The following is a 22,277-nucleotide window of genomic DNA, read 5'->3' on the forward strand; positions in this document are numbered from 1 at the left end:
TAGAGGCGCGCGGCTGTGAGCTTGCATCCGGGAGATAGTAGGTTCGAATCCCACTATCGGCAGCCCTGAAGATGGTTTTCCGTGGTTTCCCATTTTCACACCAGGCAAATGCTGGGGCTGTACCTTAATTAAGGCCACGGCCGCTTCCTTCCAACTCCTGGGCCTTTCCTATTCCATCGTCGCCATAAGATCTATCTGTGTCGGTGCGACGTAAAGCCCCTAGCAAAAAAAAATATTATTTCCTGTTTTTAAGTATTCACTTGGTCTGAATAGATTATTTTTGAAAACATTTAAGCTCTTAAGTCTTTAGGCTTCTTCAATTGTGAAATTACCAGCGTTTCGCCCCAGTGTAGCAGTGGGCTCATCAGTTGGAATGCTACACCTTTCCAAGACGCTGGCGCTAGTGCACCGTTAAGACACCCTGGAAGTCTCCTATGTAGGACAATGCAGTGACAGTGCACTAGGGGAAGCATGTGCCTCCACTTGTATAAATGCCTGCCTCTGGCCTATATAAAAAAATTATGGTTCCTAGAGGGAAACCATAACTTAATTTCATTGATTGCAAATGTTAAAAAGGTCTTAAGTCTTTAGGCTTTTTCAATCGTGAAATTACCAGTCTTTCGCCCCAGTGTGCCTCCAATTGTATAAATTTTAATTTTTTGATATAGGCCAAAGGCAGGCATTTATACAAGTTTTTTTTTGTTGGCAATGGTATGGGAACTGGGATGTGTATTACAGTCATCAAAGTAGAAAAGTAAGTTAAACAAAGATGAAAGGTAGAGGGTTGTGATTCATTCAACAGTCTACACACTAGAGCAGCGGTGTGTAGCCTGCATAGTTTGTTTAACTTTAACCAGCCCAGTCTTTCAAAATAGGGTGTTAGGTAAGCTGAGTAATTTAGTGAAAATATGAATCTTTTACATAAATTTAATGTTGTTCTTTTTTTTTTTAACCTTGATGGCCTGTTCAATAGTCGCATCAGTAAGTACAACATCACAATAATTAAATACGAGAGTATGAGTGTCTGAACCAATCTAATTTTAAAATTCGGTGGGAGATAGGATTGTTGATATTTGAGAGGACAAAGAGAAGCATGTACTCTTCTGTACACGCTCATTATGTGTTCATTCCAATTGAGATTTTTACTACATTTGTGACAGTAATACTTACACTGCTTAATTCTAAGTTGAGGATTTGCTGCTTTTGAGTTTAGTTATGAGACTAGTTTGTCCAAGGATTACCGCTTGCATTTTTTTGTATTAATAATTAGCCAGCATATTGTGTTAAAATGTTGAGATCATTAATTTGCTTTATTGCAAAATGGATGTTTTCAACTGGGGAATGACTGTATATTTGGAGCTCGTCAGCATACAGATGATATTTGCAAAATTTAACTACAGCCAATTACAAACTGTAAAATGTAACAAAAACTTTTCAGTCCATCAAACACACTGCAATTTCAATATAAATTATAACAAAAGCAAAGCAAAGTCACCTCCGTACAGGCCATGAAGGACCTTGGAGGAGTGGAAGGTAAAGGCTTCCACCATTGTTAACCTCGGCACGTGATGGGGTAGAATGGTTAGCTCTACGCCCGGCCACCTTTGGCCCCAGGAAATAACCTGGTACTCATTTTTGGTGTACGCTGAGTGAAACTCAGGGCCATATGCACCTCCAGAGGTGGAAATCCCGTTTCTTAAATTTTACGACTTCCTGACGAGGATTCGAATCCACGTCCTTCTGGGCGAACCGAGCACGCCTTTACCGCCTCGGCCAGGCAGCCCCTATAAATTATAACACTATAAATATATCTGTAAATATACACACTATTATACAAAGAATGACATGTATCGTTCTACAAGAACATCCTCAGATTCTATCAAATCTTTAAAACCTGCTTATATATGCACAGTATTGTTTACGTTGCATAAACTTGTCAATGATAGAGAGTTTAGTGATAATATGAACCAGTAATGACAAAAAATAAATTTACAAGTATTAATATAATGAAAAACTTACGTACTTATCTAGACTGCCGATGCAAAGCCTGTTGTCACCAAACACTATTTTAGGACTGTGGTCATGGAAAGTTATGGGTAAAGCACACTGCTCTCTGAGACAGGAGGAGGAGCATGACGATAATATGGGAGTAGAGGATTCATATGGAACTAGCTGCAAACATGTCCCTATTCTTTCTTCAAGAATATAATTAAATGGTCACTTTGACTGGGGAAATGTGTTTTTAATATAGAAAAGTGGCATGTTGTTTTTCCTTACATGTTACAAATTTCATGTTTGGTCCATATTGAAATGTACATCAGTTTTGTTTATAACCAAAATTTATTAGGATTCTAATAAATTTTGGTTATATCTTAAACTGATGTTCGCGCGGCTGTGAGCTTGCATCCGGGAGATAGTAGGTTCGAATCCCACTATCGGCAGCCCTGAAGATGGTTTTCCGTGGTTTCCCATTTTCACACCAGGCAAATGCTGGGGCTGTACCTTAATTAAGGCCACGGCCGCTTCCTTCCAACTCCTAGGCCTTTCCTATCCCATCGTCGCCATAAGACCTATCTGTGTCGGTGCGACGTAAAGCCCCTAGCAAAAAAAAAAAAAACTGATGTTGTTTTTCCTCCTCTCAGCTGAATTCCTAAAGTTAAAATTCTGGTTTATATTTGATCTGCCCTTGTATTTTAACTTCATTTTGCAAGTAACATCCAATACTTTTCAATTAGACACAGTTCATAAACCTTTTGATGTGACAATGAATATGTTATTTATATTTATGGCTGCTCATTTTTGCAATAACTGTTTCAGCTATGGATCAATGGGGGCAATTGGCAACATCGTGCGGGGTATAGCTGCTCAGATCTCCACACAAGACCAGTTGCAGAAGGTAACACTTTTGTTCATACAAATTATCATACACTATTTTCCTCTAAACATCTGCACTAGTAACCACTACACATTTTGAACCGGCCCAAGGCCACACAATAATAAACACAGTACAAACAACCAAATTCAAGAACAAGAAACAAGATCAACTTAACCTAGGCCGCAAAAATTACATAAATAGAATGTGGAAGGGACCCATAATTTTATTAGAGGTAAAACGCCAGGACTCAAAATGAAAAATGACACATGACAAATTACTATTGATGCTCAGTATACCAAATGATAAGACAAGACCTTCTTAAGGCGGAAACAAAATATTTAATGATTAATATCAATCAATCAATCAATCAATCAATCAATCAATCAAATTAAACCAATCAATCAATCAATCAATCACTACTTATCTGCATTTAGGGCAGTCGCCCTAGTGGCAGATTCCCTATCTGTTGTTTTCCTAGCCATTTCTTGAATGATTGCAAAGAAATTGGAAATTTAAGGAACATCTCCCTTGGTAAGTTATTCCAATCCTTAACTCCCCTTCCTGAAAACGAATATTTGCCCCAATTTGTCCTCTTGAATTCCAGCTTTATATCCATATTGTGATCCTTCCTACTTTTAAAGGCACTACTCAAACTTATTAGTATACTAATGTCATTCCACACCATCTCTCCACTGACAGGTCGGAACATATCACTTATACAATGTACAAACTTCATTATATAAATCTGTATTGATACAGCTTAAATTAAGAACTTGTGTTAGGTTTAATGGTCCACTCAATCAATTAAATTAACATACCACTTAGTCGAGCAGCTCGTCTCCTTTCTCCCAGTCTTCCCGGCCCAAACTTAGCAACATTTTTGTAACACTACTCCTTTGTCGGAAATCACACAGAACAGATCGGGCTGCTTTTCTTTGGATTTTTTCAAGTTCTTGAATCAAGTAATACTGGTGAGGGTCCCATACACTGGAACCATACTCTAGTCGGGGTCTTACCAGAGACTTATATTCCCTCTCCTTTACATCCTTACTACAACCCCAAAATACCCTCATAACGATGTGCAGAGATCTTTACCCTTTATTTACAATCATACTTATGTGATTATCCCAATGAAGATCTTTCCTTATATTAACACCTAGGTACTTACAATGATCCCCAAAAGGAACTTTCACCCCTATCAATGCAGTAATTAAAACTGAGAGGACTTTCCCTATTTGTGAAACTCACAACCTGACTTTTAACCCCGTTTATCATCATACCATTGCCTACCGTCCATTTCACAACATTACCGAGGTCATTTTGAACTTGCTCACAACTTTGTAACTTATTTATTACTCTGTACAGAATAACATCATCTGCAAAAAGCCTGATTCCACTTCTTTACACATACCATTGTCATATATAAGAAAACAAAGGTCCAATAATACTGCCTTGTGGAAATCCCCTCTTAATTATTACAGGGACAGATAAAGCTTCACCTACTCTAATTCTCAGAGTTCTATTTTCTAGAAATATAGCCATCCTTTCAGTCACTCTTTTTTTCTCGTCCAGTTGCACTCATTTTTGCCAGTAGTCTCCCATGATCTACCCTATCAAATGCCTTAGATAGGTCAATCATGATACAGTCCATTTGACCTCCTGAATCCAGCATATCTGCTCTATCTTGCTGGAATCCTACAAGCTGAGCTTCAGTGGAATAACCTTTCCTAAACCCAAACTGCCTTCTATCAAACCAGTTATTAATTTCACAAACATGTCTAATATAATCAGAAAGAATGCTTTCCCAAAGCTTGCATGCAATGCATGTCAAACTGACTGTCCTGTAATTTTCAGCTTTATGTCTATCACCCTTTCCTTTATACACGGGGGCTACTGTAGCAACTCTCCAAAATGCAATTTTAATTAACAATTAATCAAACTGGCAGATGTTTCAAAATCTCATAGTGTTTAGCAAAGATTAAAAAAAAAATATTGATGGATAACAGGAAACAATTCTCATATACATCTCAAGTACTGGCCAGTACTTAATAGTTAAAATTAAGTTAACTGGATCCAATCGGAAATGAATATTATGTAGTGAAATTAATGTAAGTTGAAATTTGTTTCAATCTAATTAATCTTCACATTAAAATGGTTATATTATGATCTTTTTAAAAATGATATTTATTCATGGTGTCGACCTCTGCAGATCTTTTGCCACTACTTTCACAATATGAGAGGAACCTGCGTGTAAGTGTAATTGAGGAAGTGTAAAGTGTCGAATATGAGGAAAGGAACGTTAAGGACAACACAAACACCCAGTCCCCAGGCCAGGGATATTGATCATTTACAATTAAAAACCCCTGAGCCGGCCGAAAATCGAACCCAGGGCCGCCGGGTGACAGGCGGACACATTGCCCCCTACACCGTGGGGCCGGACAAATATTATAATCATAGTAACAATTCAAATTTAATATGCATTTCAAATGCAACCTTAATGGAAGTTGAAATTAATCTCAATCTAATTAAGTCTTCAAATTAAATGATAAATATAAAATCATAGTAAAACATTCCCCAATATAATCACATATCATTAAAGAGTATACGAGTTTTCCACCAAAACTAGAGAACGAAATCACACAAGAAAAGAGAATGATGCTGCACAAGCTAAGCTACTACTAACAGGCAAGGCCTGCTTAACCAAAGCATATTAAAAAAAAGAAAATCTACACTAATAGTAATGATAAGAAAGAAAACCAAAACACTAATGTGAATAAGAATGGTGTGTGGCTAAGAAAAGAAAAATTAAGAACTAGGAGAATCAAATTTCAACTCTCCACCTACCACGGTGATGATGATAATAATAATAATAAGAATTACATTTGATTGTATGATTTAAATTTCATTGCACATAAACATTAAATTTAACAGAGGACAAAATATCCGTTATAGAATTTAACGTCAGGTGCTCTTGGAAGCGATATGATGTACTTATGAGGAACAATTAAAACCAAACACCAGAAGAAGAAGAAAAAGAATAATGAGCCCATCACGAGAAAATACAGAACAAGGCAAAAACTATAATTAAATAATAATGCAAATAGAGTACAGATTACATTGATAGGCAAAAATGAAGAAAATTAAAATAAGCAACCCCAGATTAAGAAGAAAATGAACAAACCCGCAACACATGAGAATAATAAGAAATATACTCCAATGAAATAATGAACTTATACAGCAATCTTATCACTCATAGGCTCATATATATGTGACTCCAAATCACCTCAGTTACCCCATTAATAACATTAATACCTTCACATAAAATAAGAGCAATATATAGTGTTGAATGGTTCCAAAATATTTTTGACGAGAAGCTATATTAAACAATTTTTCGGTCAGTGAAGAAGATTGAAATAAAATCAAGTGCAGAAAATTGTCGCCGAAAGTCCTTTTAGGTAGTTACAAATCAACAATAGTTTATTTTCTCCATGGTGTCATTACTAACTTAGGCAGATGCCATAACGAAATTTTTCAAGTTGAGTTAAGCTTGAGGTAAAATGTTCTTCAATTAATCCACAGGGTAGTAAAACAGAAGAGTTCATATAAGGAATTGAAATTACTTACATCAGCTAAGACAAAAATTAAGACGTTAATCAAATTTATGATACCATTCTCATCAGCTCGGCACACTGCCAATTTTAAACTTTAAAAACGCCACATCACGATCCCAGAATCGCAAGATTCTTTTTAAAGGTAGAGGAAACAAACTTAATACATTTGACTACATTACTCTATCCTGCGGTATCAACCTCCATTTCACCAACCATGGGACGTGTCGCAATGGACACACACATATGCACATCCATCTTGAATGGCAGACATAAGCCGTGTGGGGCATGGTCAAGCTCGCTCGAGGAAGAAGAAGTGTTCTGCGCATGCCTGCCAGTATTGATTTTTCAAAGAGGGCAATCCCAGCTCTCATCCAGGACACAACAATTACATATTACACATTTTAAATACAGTAATTAGAAATGGTGGAATGCCATTAATTATACAGGCGTACCAAACAATGGAAATAATTGCCCAATACACAAGTTAAATGTGCTCCAAGTAATAGTGTTTCTCTTATGTATGTTACAATTTTAGAACAACGTAATACTCCTGATGAAGCTGCCAACAAGGCATTGATATTTTTAATTCTAAAGCTATAAGCACAGCATAGATATTTATACTGAGTGAACAAAAGTCAGGGAAGGAGTGTCCCATTAGAAAATGTGCCATGTATGACCCCTGAGCATTGTGGCTAACTGCGGTGTAGCTGAGCAGTCTGTCATAGACACCGGATCACAACATTGTGGAGATAACACACGAATTCGGGTTTTCGAGTCAACAGTGTTGAGGGTAGATCTTCAATATTGCAGAGAGAATATTACCACCCGTGTAAACCGCTGCATGGGAAGACCACAGGTGTTTAATGAACGGACATCACGTCGCCTCCGCAAAACCATACTGGGAGCTCAACAGGCTACTGTGAATCAGATCACCGCCCAGTTGAATTTTGGGAGTCAGGAACCCATTTCTGCCAGGACAGTAAGGAGGCAACTGCACCGCATAACCTTCACCAGCTGACGACCAACTCATGCCCCTTTGCTGACAGCTCGACACAGAGCTCAATTACATGCATGGGCCTGCAAACATCAGCAAGGGACCACGGAATAGTGGCAGCATGTGGTATGGTCCGATGAATCCCAGTTCCAGTTGTATCGAGCTGATGGGCGAGTGAGAGTGTGGCATGTGCCCCATGAAGCTATGGATCCTGCGTGTCAACAAGGTTGTATTCAGGTGGGAGGTGGCTCATTTCTGGTCTGGGCAGCATTCTCAAGGTCGCAATTAGGCCCCACTATCTGGCTGGAGAGAGCACTGACAAGTGAATGTTATGTGGACATTCTTTCAAACCGTCTGCATCCCTTTCTGGCCCTAGAGTACCCTGATTGTGATGCCATGTCTCAAAAGGACAATGCACAATATCACTGCTCTGCGGTAGCACAAAGGTGGTTGGAGGAGCACTCGATTGAAGTTACGACCATAAATTGGCCCTCCAGATCCCTCTATCTTAATCCAATTGAGTATTTATGGGATGTTGTCGATGCTGGTGTACACTCCATGAATCCCGCATCAATTACCAAGACCAATTGTGGGTAGCAGTGCAAGATGCATGGGTCCAGATCCCTCCACACCGATTCCAACACCTTGTAGAGCCGATGCCTCACCATATTGTTGCCATTTTAGGGGATCGCGGAGGAGCAACTCGTCATTAACATCACATTCAGTGTCTTCCCATGGCATTTGGCCACTCAGTGTATGGACCATGGAATATCTCAAAGAAAAGTTATTATTCCCGAAGTGTGCTTTTGATTTTAAATCATCTAGTGGACAACTGTGACCTCTGATTGAAATTTGTCAGTATTTCGTGAATTGTTGTGTGTTACCAGCACTACTTTACAGTGTTACTCGCATTAACATCTGTGAAGAGGCAAAATAGTTTTAATGGGACAGAAAACTTGTGTTAAGAATGGAATCTAAAGGTTAATCCAGAGAAAACCAGAGTAATGGTTTGTAAAAAGGGTGACAAGCTTTCTAAGAGTGAAAAGTGGTAGTTGGGTAAGACCAAGCTAGAAGTGGTTAAAAAATGTAATACTTAGGGACGATTTTAAGCAGCAATGGTAGATGGTAAGAACAGATTTAAGAGCAAAAATGAACTGAGTAAGTGCCTTGGCTAGGATAAAAATACTATGCCTAGCATAGAATATAAAGTGCAGAAAACGTTATTTAATTTGGTAGTTAAAGCAAAGGTATTGTATGGAACTGCAATTTGGGAAATAGATCATGGAATTGTAGCATTACATATAATTGTTAGTGAATTTACCAAAATAATTATGGAATTGCCAAGCTGTACTGCAAATAGTGGAGTAAGAATGATGTGTGAAGGGTGAGTATACTGGCAGGTATTGTGAAACGAATAGCCAAGTATTGGTTGAGGTTAAAAATGGTGGTGGGGAGGAGATGAAATTCTAGGCATAGCATATCAGCACCAAATGAAACATCAAAATGAGGACTACTGGATGGATGGGGTGAAGAAACTGCTAGAAGACATAGGAATGCGAAGTTACTGGGAAAGAAATTCATCAAGGAATGACAGGAAATTGTGTAAGAAGGTAGGATAGATCAAATAATAAGGATAGAATGTAGTAGCAAGAAAACACTAATAGAATTTTGCAAAATAATTGAAAATATGGCAGTAAGAATGAAAATGTTAACAAAAAGGGAAATGAGAGGAATAATTTGGTGGTTGATGGGAGTTTACAAAAAGCTTCAAGAGAAAAAATAACAAAAAATAACAGAGCATAATCATGACCTCTGATTCAAATTTGTTGGTATGTGTTGTGTGTTGCCAGTGCTGTTTTACAGTGTCAAAGAATCATGAAATGTTGAAGATCACATATAGAAGAAGTCACCCATCAATCCACGAAATCATGCGAAGGAAAGCAGCCTTTTATCTTCAGAAATGGCGAACACAGCCTGATCGATCTTAATCTGGCTCATCACCTCTCTGGCTTGGATGGCTAGATCATAAAGATCATTTGAGTACTAAAGTCTCCAAAAAGCACCCTGAAAAATATAATCTGCCTTCTACAAGGTGTTAATAGTGCAGGAGGAAAGCTACAAATGCACCCTGCAAAGTAGAAGAGCTACTAGTTAATGTTCAATTGCCTTGAAATGTCTTATAACTTTTCCAACTGTTAATCGTGCCCAATTTATTTTTGCTTTTAAAATTAATATAGTAGGAAATAATATTAAAATGAACTTTATTTTCTGGGATTTCTCTGAAACAATATGATTTTCTTTTAGTAACCAATAATGTGCACTAAAAATATTACATTATTACATTCAGTAATACAAATACAAGCAGATGGGCACCTATCTCTCATTCACCATAAATAGGCCCAAATGAAATGACAGGTTATGTTATCCTCTTGGTCGGCTGTCTAGGGTAAAGACCTATCACCATATTTTCTCTGAGCTATGCTATTTGCATAGATTTGTCCAGTTGGGCATGATGTCAAACATGTTTGGTATTATTACCATCAACATACCGTCTGACATCAGAAGTGTGCAGACTCTTCTCGAAAGTCTCATGAAACAATTCCAATACAGTATTAAATTCTTTTTCTATGTTATTTTTACTATTTGATTTACGTTGCACTGACACAGATAGGTCAATGGTGACGATGAGATAGGGAAGGCCTAGGAATGGGCAAGAAGCGCCCGTGGCCTTTATTAAGGTACAGTCCCAGCATCTGCCTGGTGTGAAAATGGGAAACCATGGAAAACCATCTTCAGGGCTGCCGACAGTGGGGTTTGAACCCACTATCTTCTGGATGCAAGCTCACAGCTGCGCGCCCCTAACTGCACGGCCAACTCCCCTGGTCTCAATATATGTGGTCCGTTATTGGAAATTATAAATTTTCCAGCTAACTCAATTTTGGTTGCAGCATTTCGCCCCAGTGTGCCAATTTGGGTTCATCAGTTGGTAACTAGCACACCTACAAAGATGCATGGCTAGTGCATATAGTGAAGGCCTAAAAATTTCACTAAAATTTGTATGACTGCCAATTATGTTTGCCATCATGTTATTCTTAGCTGACTACTTTGTTAGATTCAATTTCCTAGTAAGTTCATTCAATTTTGCCTGCAACCTGCACCTCCTTCTCAATCTCTTTACTTCTTTGTTATAATACAGCAGATCTTTATCATTCCTTACCACCTTTAAAGGTATGTACCTGTTTTCACATTCCTTAACAACTGCTTTAAACCCATGCCAGTGTTTACATTTTTATTTACCATTTTCCACGAATCATAATTACTTTTTTAAACTCCCTCAGGCCCATGATCATGATGATGATGCTTGGTCATTGGCCCCTAATGGTATGAAATGCAATGACAATTTAAAAGTAAAAAATTCATCCACTGTTCAGAATTCAAAACGTGATGATGAAGAATGAATGGATGAATATGAATTTAAAGCAATCAGTGGATCTGACCCACAATACCTAACCATTCCAGAAACAATATTAATGACCAAGGGACTGCTTCCAAAGCACAATCCTGAATCGATGATGCTTGTGGTCTAAAGGGGTTATCCACATCAACGGTCCCTCATAATGGCACTTATCGTTAGTGAAGTATAACCATGGTATTTCACAAGTTGCGGTACTAATCAAAGGTAGCGTAAACTCACGGTGTTCCAAACATTATGGTACTACTCACAAGTATTGTACGACGTACAGGTAAAGCAGACCTATAGTGTTTCTCACATAATGGTGCTACTCGTAGGCAACACAAACCCATGGTGCACCTCACATAGGTGTACTAATCACAGGGACTTGTATTACCCCGTGGTGTTCCTCACATAATGTGTACAAATCACAGGCAACGCAGACCAACAGTGTTCCTCATATAGTGGTACTAATCACAAGCAACGCCTAGACCCATGTTGTTTCTCCATAATGGTACAAATCACAGGTAATGCAAGCCGGTGATGTTCCGCATATAGTGGTACTAATCACAGGTACTGGAAACCCACAGTGAACCGCTCTCTGTTGCTACTAATCACAAACCTATTGTGTGCCTAACATAGTGGTAGTACTCGCAAGTAAAGGCGACCCATGGCTTTCCCCGCATGATGGTACTAATCACAAGTAGTTTCATGGTTGTAATGCAATCATCCCTTGGTCGCCCCTTTCAGTCGCCTCTTACGACAGGCAGGGGATACCGTGGATATATTCTTCGTCTGTGTCCCCCACCCACAGGGGGTCCTCATGCCTCTATCAGCTATATGGTACTGCCTAACAGTTCTACTTTTACAACCTTCCTTTCTATCACATTTATTTTTAACTATGACAAAAACAGCTTTGTGATCGCTAATACCATCTATTACTGCAGTATATCTATAGAGCTCATCTGGTTTTACCAGCACCACATACAAAACATTTGTCCCTCTATTTGGTTCCATCACTTTCTGATTCAACTGTCCTTTCCAAATTAACTTACAGTATTTGCCATTTAATGGTCATGCTAGATGACGGTAAATGACACTTTTAGCTTTGGCTGAATTGGGAATCGCCTAATACTATGTTGCTATCACTTTTCTGGCTTATTAGAAACAGTGAGAAGTACATGCATACATGCGTCACGAGTTTTGAGACTGGCCTTTTTTGCTATTTATGGTGTATTTTGCAACATGGCCAGTGGAAAGAGAGTCAGTCACTAAGCAAGAGACTGTTTTGACTTTGGACTCCATATACATAGATGAAAGTGTTTTTTTAATTTTTATTTGAAGAGTCTTCTGGCTGTAGGAGGGACTCAAGTGCCTCGGAGAATGAAAAATTTGATGAATGGACTGACGTGAGTAATTTAGACCTATGTAAATCAAGAACCAATTTTACCCTCCGATTTTGACATGGCAACCGAATATATCTACTTTCTTTTATTACTGAATTTTTTTTATACAATCACCAGGAAACAGTAATTCAGGGTGACAAATGGAAACAACAGGCCAACGCCTCCTTCCAGTGTATGGGACTCTAACCAGGATTACATGATTTGAGAAATAGAAAAAAAACCAAAGAAAAGCAGCTCAATTCATTCTGGGTGATTTGCGACAAAAGCGTAACATCACTAAAATGTTGCAAAGTCTGGGTTGGGAAGATTTGGGAGAAAAGAGACAAGCTGCTCAACTAAGTGGTAATCCCATGGGAATCAATATCTACTGAACATCTGATGGCCTGGTAGGCATCAATTTTTTTAAAGAGACTAAGTCTCTCAAAGTGCATTGGCACTGCCTGTGGCTCCAAGTAGCCACCAGTGACCTCCACTATATGCACTAACCATACATCTTGGTAGGTTAAGCTAGCTAAGAACTGATGAGCCCAAATTGGTGCACTGGGGTGAAACGCTGGCAGCCAACAATGAGTTAGCTGGAAAATTTATAATTTTTCAATAATGGACCATTTATAAGTTGTATGTTCTGAGCTGTCAGTGGAGAGATTGCATGGAATTACATTTGTAGATGAAGAAGTTTGAATGGTGTTTTTAAAAATAGGAAACATCACAATATGAACATAAAGTTGGAATTCAAAAGGACAAATTGGGGCAGATATTTGTTTAGAGGAAGAGGAGTTATGGCTTGGAAAAAGTTACCAAGGGAGATGTTCAGAAAATTTCCAAATTCTTTAAGAAAAGGCTAGGTAAACAACAGATAGGGAATCTGTACCTGGGCAACTGCCCTAAATGCAGATCAGTGGTGACTGACTGAATTAGAACATTAATCATTAACAAGATTCAAGATGGCTGTGCGGATGATGTGCTCCGACATTGAGCTGTAAGAAATAAGTGCCAGGTTGGTTTTTAAGGCGTCATTGCTAATTTGTGCTGTTTATTCGTGGGTTTTAATAGTGCACTGATGTTATCCGATGGAATCATGTCTCTTATTGTAAGTTATTGTATTTGTTTATAATAGATTTGGTACCAACGATAGTAGACATTTTAATTGATCTTATTTGTCAGTCATATATTGCATGTTCCCAAGCAAACCATCCATTGAAAATAGCACTTGCATTATACTATGTTTAACTCAAGTAACTACCAATAGGAGCTGGTGAAGGGGACCGCCATGATATGGTACTTAGTCAACACTCTCTTTGCAAGAGTGCTGTCTGACCTCTCCTTTACTTGGTAATACTTCTGCCGCAATCGCTAGATTTTAGTTAAGCTGTTATCAGGTAGCTATGGTACTCTGCCATGAATTGTCATATCATTAAACTTTGGCACCCGTCTTAACCACTGGCCTCATTCAGAATGGAGACCGATTTAGAGACAAGAAATAAATGTCTTTACTGTGATAAAACCTTTTCTCATAAAGGCTTGCTTGTCCATATGGGGAAGAAGCATAAAGACAGGTTAAGCCAGAAAGAGAATAAGTACTACACCCCGACGGAACGACCTACTATGTCTACAGACTCCACGGGAATATTGTCGTTAGGGAGAAATTTTAGACCACAACATAAATATTCGGAATCTGAGACAGAAAGTGAAGATGTACATGGTGAACAAAACGAGGAGACTGCAAACAGGCCGAAAGATAATTCCGATACACGAAGAATCCAATTTCTTCACTGTGGTGGACATTTTCAAGGAGCAAGAGGTATAAACATTCACATTAGTCGCTCTCATCCATAAATACATCAAACTACCTTGTTAACCAACTTCAGTCAATGCGTATCTCAGTCAGAAGATGACATTATTCTCATTGAGCATCAATATCCTGCTCAAGAGGAGACTACTTTTCAGTCAGAATTATAGGAATGGAAGAAAAAATTAATTCAGTTCTCCAGTGAAAACAATTCCGAGTTCGACACACTCGTGTGGGAGTTGTCAGAATTTCTGAGTAAATCTATCCATCTCTTACCTGTCCAAAACACCCTGCTACAAAATATTACAAAGCCAGGAGGAAATTACGTCCTGGACATAAAGGTAAAACATAATAGCACGTCCTCGAATCCACAACGTGTGACCAAGAGAGAACGCCAAGAAAGAAAATGTAAATATGATTATCAGCTCACTCACTTTCAGTTCTACAATCAGCAAAGGAAAGCAGTGCGTAGGGTACTGAATCCAAAATCTGAATCTTGCAACGTCGATATTTCCAAAATATTTGCTACTTACTCCGATTTATTTTCCATTGAAAATTCCAATATAAGGCATGATTACTGCTCCAAAATCAGTGACGTAGACCGTACAGAGCTAGATGAAACATATAGTCCAACTTTTTTTTTTCATCGAATGATGTGTATGTGCCAACATACTGTCATGAAAAATTTCAATAATTTCCTCCCCACCTCTGCGACACAGTAAATCTAATATTTAAGGGATCCTAAATCATTTATACTATGTACATATGTATTTTCATAACTAATGTACAGACATAAAATGCTTCCACCCTGAAGGTTTAAATAATTCCATGTGTAAAAATGGACATTTGGTCTTGCCCAAATCACATGTGACTTGCTTGTTTTTGCTCAGATGATAGCAAGACCTATTCCTGTAGAGAGCAGGAAGGCAGGAAGTCACATAACAAACACTCAGACTGTGATTTGTGATTCAGACATGTTCTCAATTGCTTGGGCCTACCACTAGGACAACACTGATTCAGATCAGACCCAAAGTTTTGAACCTTCATCAGCAGATAGATCTGTACAGTTTTGCTCAGATTTCAGTTGAGGAACAGATTAAAACAATAATGTTGTATCAAAGCCTATGCTTACTCAAATGTTTAATTTTTTGGAGATGTTTACTTTTGCCTGGATACTCCTAACTTTGAAGAGAAGCTCTATATTCCAGGGACAAGTATGTAAAAATAAGAGAGTTTTGGAAAAGGTAATACAATGGTTATTATAATTACTACTGTATTGTATCGTTTCAGCTCAGAGAGTTTGTTAATGAGAACAATGAAGCTCTTGGCACTGCTGGAGATGCTGCTTTACAAACAGCAACAGAGAACTTGTCTTGGTCAGCCACTCATCAGGAAGTCATATTTGCCTACCTAAAGGGTGAAAATGTCACCTCATCGACACCAAGTATACCTTCTTCTGAAACCCCAGATGGATCCTCTCAGTCCTTGCCATCTGAAAATGTCACCTCATCGACACCAAGTATACCTTCTTCTGAAACCCCAGATGGATCCTCTCAGTCCTTGCCATCTGTTCTGATCACATGTACCTGTATTTTGGTAGGAATTATTGTGCAGTCTAGATAATTCACTTTAAAACATGACTGTAAATTTGTACAAACGTCAACCAATATGTAAGTGCCTAGTAAATTAAATACCTCATTAACTACTTTCTTTAACAATATAAAACCAATAGTATTCCATTCCAGAAATTCCTAAACCCAATGTGTGATTTCAGGACTGCAAACATCAGTGTAAACATGAAAATCTTAGGTACTGGAATTCCTGTCGTCGTACTACCTTGTCAATGGTTACATTTTAGTCACTAGCCTGGAAGTCACTGATTTTCTTAATATTTTATTTTCATAATTTTCTACAATAAGAATAATCATCATTTTCCAGCTCCAGTTTCCCAGATGTGGTGTACAAGCGCTTACCACTTCTTCCTGTCAAAGTATAGTTTTTGTTCCTCTATGTCCTTCCACTTGGCATTCCTCTTGCCGAACTCCGATTTCATTCTATCTATCCATCTATTCCTTGGTCTCCCAACTGGCCCCTCCCCTTTTCTCTTGTCTGTCAAAGTAATTCCTTGCAGTAAATAATAATAATAATAATAATAATAATAATAATAATAATAATAATAATAATAATAATAATAATAATAATAATTTTTTACGAGGGAAAATCTTCAAAAGACACTTGAGAAGGGTCTGCACTCCACAAGTGTGTGGGATTCTTACCCACTAAAAACCACACACTCTTTTCCCACAATGTGTGTCATCACCTCGGAACTGCTCTCGCATTACTTCAGGGTGATATTGTGCTTTGTCTTTCAGACTTCTTCTTTCTTCATTTCACCTTTACGAACGTTCGTACGCTTCCAAATCCTTCTTCTTCTGACAAAGGACATCCTCCACATACACTGCCACGCGATCCCAGGATTCCTGATTTTGTAGCATCGCTGAAATAATATTATATGTTGTCAATTCTCCTAGTTCAGTTTCCACACATCTTCTCTGTATCGTCCAATGGCCGCACACAAAGAAGGTGTGAAATACGTTGTCGATATCATCACAGTATAAGCATGCTGAGTCACTCGCTCTGCCCACTTTATGCAGGAATTTCCGAAAATATCCATGTCCTGCTAGAAACTGCACGAGATAGTAATTTACTTCACCATGGACCCTTTCAACCCACATATCCAAGCGTGGTATCAGTCGCTCGGTCCATTTACCCCGAGGGTCACTTTCCCATCTAAGTTGCCATCGCCTCATCCGTTGATTGAAGGCACGCTTCTTTGCACATTTCTTTCCCAGCTCTCCTTGGGTATGCCAGATTTCATGTCGCTCCAATGCAAGTAGGTCTATTGGGGCTATTGCTGCCACTGTGAGGATTGCAGGTTTGGAAACCATGCGGTATGCAAATGCAATATGTAAAGCTGCTCTCCATTGTACAGCAGATATCCTTCTCCGATACCAAGCAAATCTCAAGGATTCAGCCCAGATTTCAGAGCCATACAGGAGCACTGACTGAACCGTCGACATGAGAAGTCGTCGTTTACTGGATTTCGGACCTTTAATATTTCCCATCAGTCTGCTGAGTGCAGTCATGTATTTTACTGCCTTATCTGTCGCTCTCTGAATATGATTGCAGAATGTGAGCTTGGAGTCAAGTGTCACTCCTAGATATTTTGTGCTCGCAGATGTTTCAATCACTAACTCTCCAACAGTCACTGGTACAAGATTTTTGATCTTTTTCCTCGTCAGAAGAACTATCTCCGTTTTATGTTCGGCTAGTGTTAGACTGTAGCTCATCATCCGTTCTTTAATGCACCGCATCACCTGGTTCAGTGTGATTTGAGCCATTTCAACATTACGAGCTGCTATCAAGGCAGCCACATTGTCAGCATAGCCCACAAGCTTTGTGTCCTCTAGCATCTCCAAACGTAACAAGCCATCATACACTATGCTCGAAAGATCTGGACCAAGGATAGATCCCTGCGCTGCACCAGCCGTCAGATGTTTTGTCTTTTGTCCATCTTCCGTATCATACAGCAGAGTGCGATCTTTGAAGTAATCTCTCACTATGCACATAAGATATTGTGGGAGCTTGAAAGTTTCTTGAAAAGCTACCAACATGTCACTCCACCTTACCGAATTGAAGGCATTCTTCACATCCAGGGTCACAAGAAGTGTCAATTTATGGGAATGATGGTTGGCCGTTTGTGCTCTTTCTGCTGTATTTACCACCTCCCACACTGCATCTAGCGTCGAGTGTCCTCTCCGAAATCCATGTTGCCGAACAGATAGATCGCCTGCTTGTTGAACTGCTGAGAGGATTCTGGGCTGCAAAAGTTTCTCCAGGCCTTTTCCAGATGTGTCCAGCATACATAAAGGTCTATAACCACCAGTTTTCCTTTGCTGATCAAAACCAAACGAGCCATTTTCCATCGGGGACTAAAAACACCCGTTTGCAGGCAATGATTTTACATATTTAGCAACAGTTCTGGACATAGTTCTGAAATTATCTTTAGCACTTCTGTAGGTATACCATCTGGTCCTGGAGTTTTCTTGTTTCTAAGAGAGCTAATAGCTCTATTCAGCTCTTCTGCTGTGAAGAGAGATATATCATCGAGTTCTTTTTCATCGTCACAGTTAATTCTCTCTGGATGGTCGGGGAAAAGTGTATCTACAATTTGTTTAATGGTCTGCAGATCCGCACTCGGGGTTGAAAATATCCTGAGTTTCTTCATTACAATCTTGTAACCTAGTCCCTATGGATCATCATCTACTTCTTTAGCTAGTGCCCACCATTTATCAGCTTTACTTTTTCTAATTGCATAACGAAGTTCCTTCTTCGCTGACTTGTACTCCGCTGTGACTGAGGTATTCTCTGGACTGCCTCTCATCCTCTGAACCCTGCGTCGAAGTCGCAGACAATTCCTTCTCAGTTCAGCAATTGCTTTGTTCCACCAGTACGCTGGGCGCTTGCTATTTCGCAGTTTCCTTTGGGACATTGAGGCGTTGCATGCTTGATGGATTAGCTGCATGGTGAGTTCAACACATACACCAGCTGCTTCTTTCCCTCTACGAGCGAAACATTTTTCTGTTATGTTCTCCATTCCATTCCATATTACATCAATGAACTTTTCCTTGTCGATACTGGCTACGTTCCATCCTGCTGGCCTGCCCAAGATGTTACTTTCTTCAGGAGATTCTTGGAGCAGTCGAAAGATGATATATTGATGATCACTACCTGTATAGTTCTCGATCACTTGCCATTCAGTAATCTGAAGTGCGATATCCTCCAATGAGAAGGTTACATCTGGTATTGTTCCGTTGTACCGTACCCAGGGGTAAATACCCTCTAGGACGATGCCTCCATTCCTGTATGAACATCCGACTAACTCAGGGTTGGGCAGAGAGTGGGTAGGTCGTCAATTGGGTCAGGATAAAAGTCGAATTTCTACACTTAAATATAAGTAAATGACAGGAAAATGGAGGTATAACTCGAATAAAAAAACAATCATATGGGGTAGGACGAATTTTTTCATAAATATCCCCGAATCATTCTACTTGAAATCAATTAAATCAAATAATAAAATAGCATTATAAAATCTCAAAATAACAGAAATAGCTGGACATTGACAATGTTAATTATTTAAAGAAACAAAGTGAATAAAGTATCAAGCACAACATTGAATACTTGCATACTTTCAGAAATGATCTTCTTCTTTTTTGTCCATAGTTCATGTGATATGGTAATGAGTATATGCATACACTGATATGTAGTTATTTCGCATGGAGTCACACTAGAAAATATCACAACGATACGGGTTACGAATTTAATTTAAATCGAGAGTCGCCAAAATTTTATCGTTAAAGAAAATTACAATATATAGAAAAGTTACGATGAAAAAGAAAAACTAAGACGCAATGGGATATGATCTGAATTATGTAAAATACTAGTGGCATTTCCTACGCTATATTTACAACAAATCAAATAAGCAACACTAAACACATCTATTTACATCGGATAAAGAGAAAAAGTCTTACATACTACACAGATTCTACGTGAATGACGGTTCACCACAAAGGATCTAGTGAGAACTAGATTGACCATCAATAAAACTCAGCACTCGGGCTGTTCCCCATTAAAACAACGAGACAAGGTATTCAAACAACATGTAACAATATAAAACATCATCCTGTAAGGTAAAACATATAAATAACCATCAATAGTGTGTGGAAAGCAATGGGCAACATTGCCTCCTTCTGCTGCATTTGAGTGCTCAACGGCGCGGTCATCCGTCATGTATTTCCGGGGGGCTGTGAGCTGAAAGGAAATGTTGAACTCAACACTGTACTAAGGCTTGGTTTCTGTCTCCCAAGATTCTGACATGGAAATATCATCTCATTCGCGCCGTCTAATAAAAACACGGCCAATATATCAGCTTGCAATGAGATAACGTCTTTCGTCGGCTATACGGAAACTCACGTATAATCATTCCTTCCTAGCATGCTTTTACAAATTAGCACACATCAGACTCCTTGGTCTGGAATCAATTCCGTCAATTCCGATAACAATATACTCTCAGAAGACAATTGGCAGGTACATGTCCACTGCACATTATTCTTTTACATATCAGGCATGTAATCGGCCTGCATAATCACTTTATCATTCCGCATGCAATCTTATTTCTCATATCTCTTATGAATCAGATTAGCTTTCTACATTATGAGACCCGGTTCGTTTCCTGTGCAAATCATTGGGCAAAAACAGATTCCAACCTAAATTCGAAGATCCTATTCTTTCAACGTCGTTATGCAGCTCCTTACGTACAGCTTCTGAAATACCATGTGTCATGCAATTAGCTATAACAGTCTCTCTAAATGATCAAAATGAAATGACGTAGTAAGTATTTAACTTTGAACTTGGATAAACTTGTCAATCTAATCCTCCTAGCACTATTTTACAAGGAAAAATCGGAATATTCTACACTAAATAAACATGCATAAATGAACAACAATCTAATCCTAACAAATCCCTCATTATCCCAATTATCTAGTCATAAATCAAAATAAAAATAAAAAGAGCATGCATTACTCTCTTATCCCCATATACAACAATATCAAAGTGAATCAAACACATGCTGTCAGGCTTACTTTACATTAAATAAAATCTTTATTCTAAACTGCACTAGTATTTTAACATAACCCATATAACATTCCATAATTAACACATGCGTCTTATCTTAATTGGTGGCAACTCTCTGGATACATGGTAGCAGCTCACATCTCTGCTATATTAGGGATTTACTCCATGTCGATCACAGCTTCAACACGTGGAAATGCACTTTCTTCTTCCATAGGCGAAGCCATCTTCTTGCTGAAAAGTTGTTTAACACTGGAACACCGAAAGCTTTGGATGAATCTCTTCACCGCTCACTTCTATAAGTGCCGAACGACCCTTGGTTATAAATTCAGCCAAGCACACTGACACATTAATAATGCAAACTTTATATTTAAGGGTATATATACACAGTTTTTGAGAGCGGCACGCGGTACGGATCGAGAGTTCCTCGCGAAACGCAACCGACACGAAAATGTGAGACAATGACACGTCTCTCCTGCACTTGCTACACTGCGGCTAATTATCACCGTCTCTATATGTTGATAGTAAACTTTGCAATAATATAATCTGCAATTAACTCTGGAACAGTTATTTTACCCAACTGCACATTGAAACACTTGTTTAAAATCATATACTGTTACTGATATAACACTTCAGTATCCGCGATCACAATGACACTTCTACTCTCTCCAAACTACCTGATCAGAATGACGCTCTCCTGAGCTTGGGGTGCTGAGGAAGCTTCGGTAACGCCGTTTAAACTATGGGGCTCCCGCTTGTCTAGACAAACCACCAATCAGAAAGCTTGCCATGTATAATGTCACAATATTAATTTTAATACATTTATAAAACACAATTCAAACAATGGCAAATCTCTTCCTATAATTTTTAGATCGTATTTCTGATCATATTTCACTTATAGACCTGTGGAAAACCGACAAATGACAGAATTAAACTCAAGCAACTGTACACGTTGGTCAACATGGGATTATCACTTGGTGCGATGTAGACTCCATGGTTGCCGTATCCTCACGTTCTCATTGGCGGAATATATAGCTTGGTCAGCACCTTGTACACGTGCCGATCTTTACCAACGCTTGGTTACGCTAAGCTATTCTCATGGTCCCGAGGAAATGTTGGGCAATATCCAGCGACTTGATGTCTCCATAGACATCCGGTCTCAACTATCTTGGGATTCAACACTCTACCATTTATGACTATAATTTATATGAATAAAATTTATATATTATGTCAAATAATACTCTGAATATTTCTTATGGGCCGGCAGGATACGGCCCACCGTGGCATCCTGGCCGTCGAAATGTTCGCACATTTCCGATGTTGTTGACCACCAAACCCGTTCTGGATGCCATCTCCATTATACGCCGTCCTCTGGAGTCTGTTTGTGGCATGCCCCATTCCGACGCTTGAGCATTTACGTCACCAGTGACCACTAGTCTGTTTTCCATTCCGCGTATTACA

The 22,277-nt window shown here is 38.8% G+C and overlaps 1 protein-coding gene across 1 annotated transcript in view; it reads left to right on the forward strand.

The window, feature by feature from the left end:
• LOC136857514 (aminopeptidase N) overlaps positions 1-15,828 on the forward strand; it is a 178,315-nt gene extending 162,487 nt beyond the window's left edge. The window contains exons 12-13 of the mRNA XM_067136225.2: positions 2,818-2,896; positions 15,417-15,828. Coding sequence (XP_066992326.2) covers positions 2,818-2,896; positions 15,417-15,749 — 412 coding nt within the window. The 3' untranslated portion in view covers positions 15,750-15,828. The remainder of the gene's footprint in view (positions 1-2,817; positions 2,897-15,416) is intronic.
• Positions 15,829-22,277: the final 6,449 nt, after the last annotated feature.

Source organism: Anabrus simplex, chromosome 1, assembly GCF_040414725.1.
Source record: "Anabrus simplex isolate iqAnaSimp1 chromosome 1, ASM4041472v1, whole genome shotgun sequence".
NCBI lineage: Eukaryota > Metazoa > Arthropoda > Insecta > Orthoptera > Tettigoniidae > Anabrus > Anabrus simplex.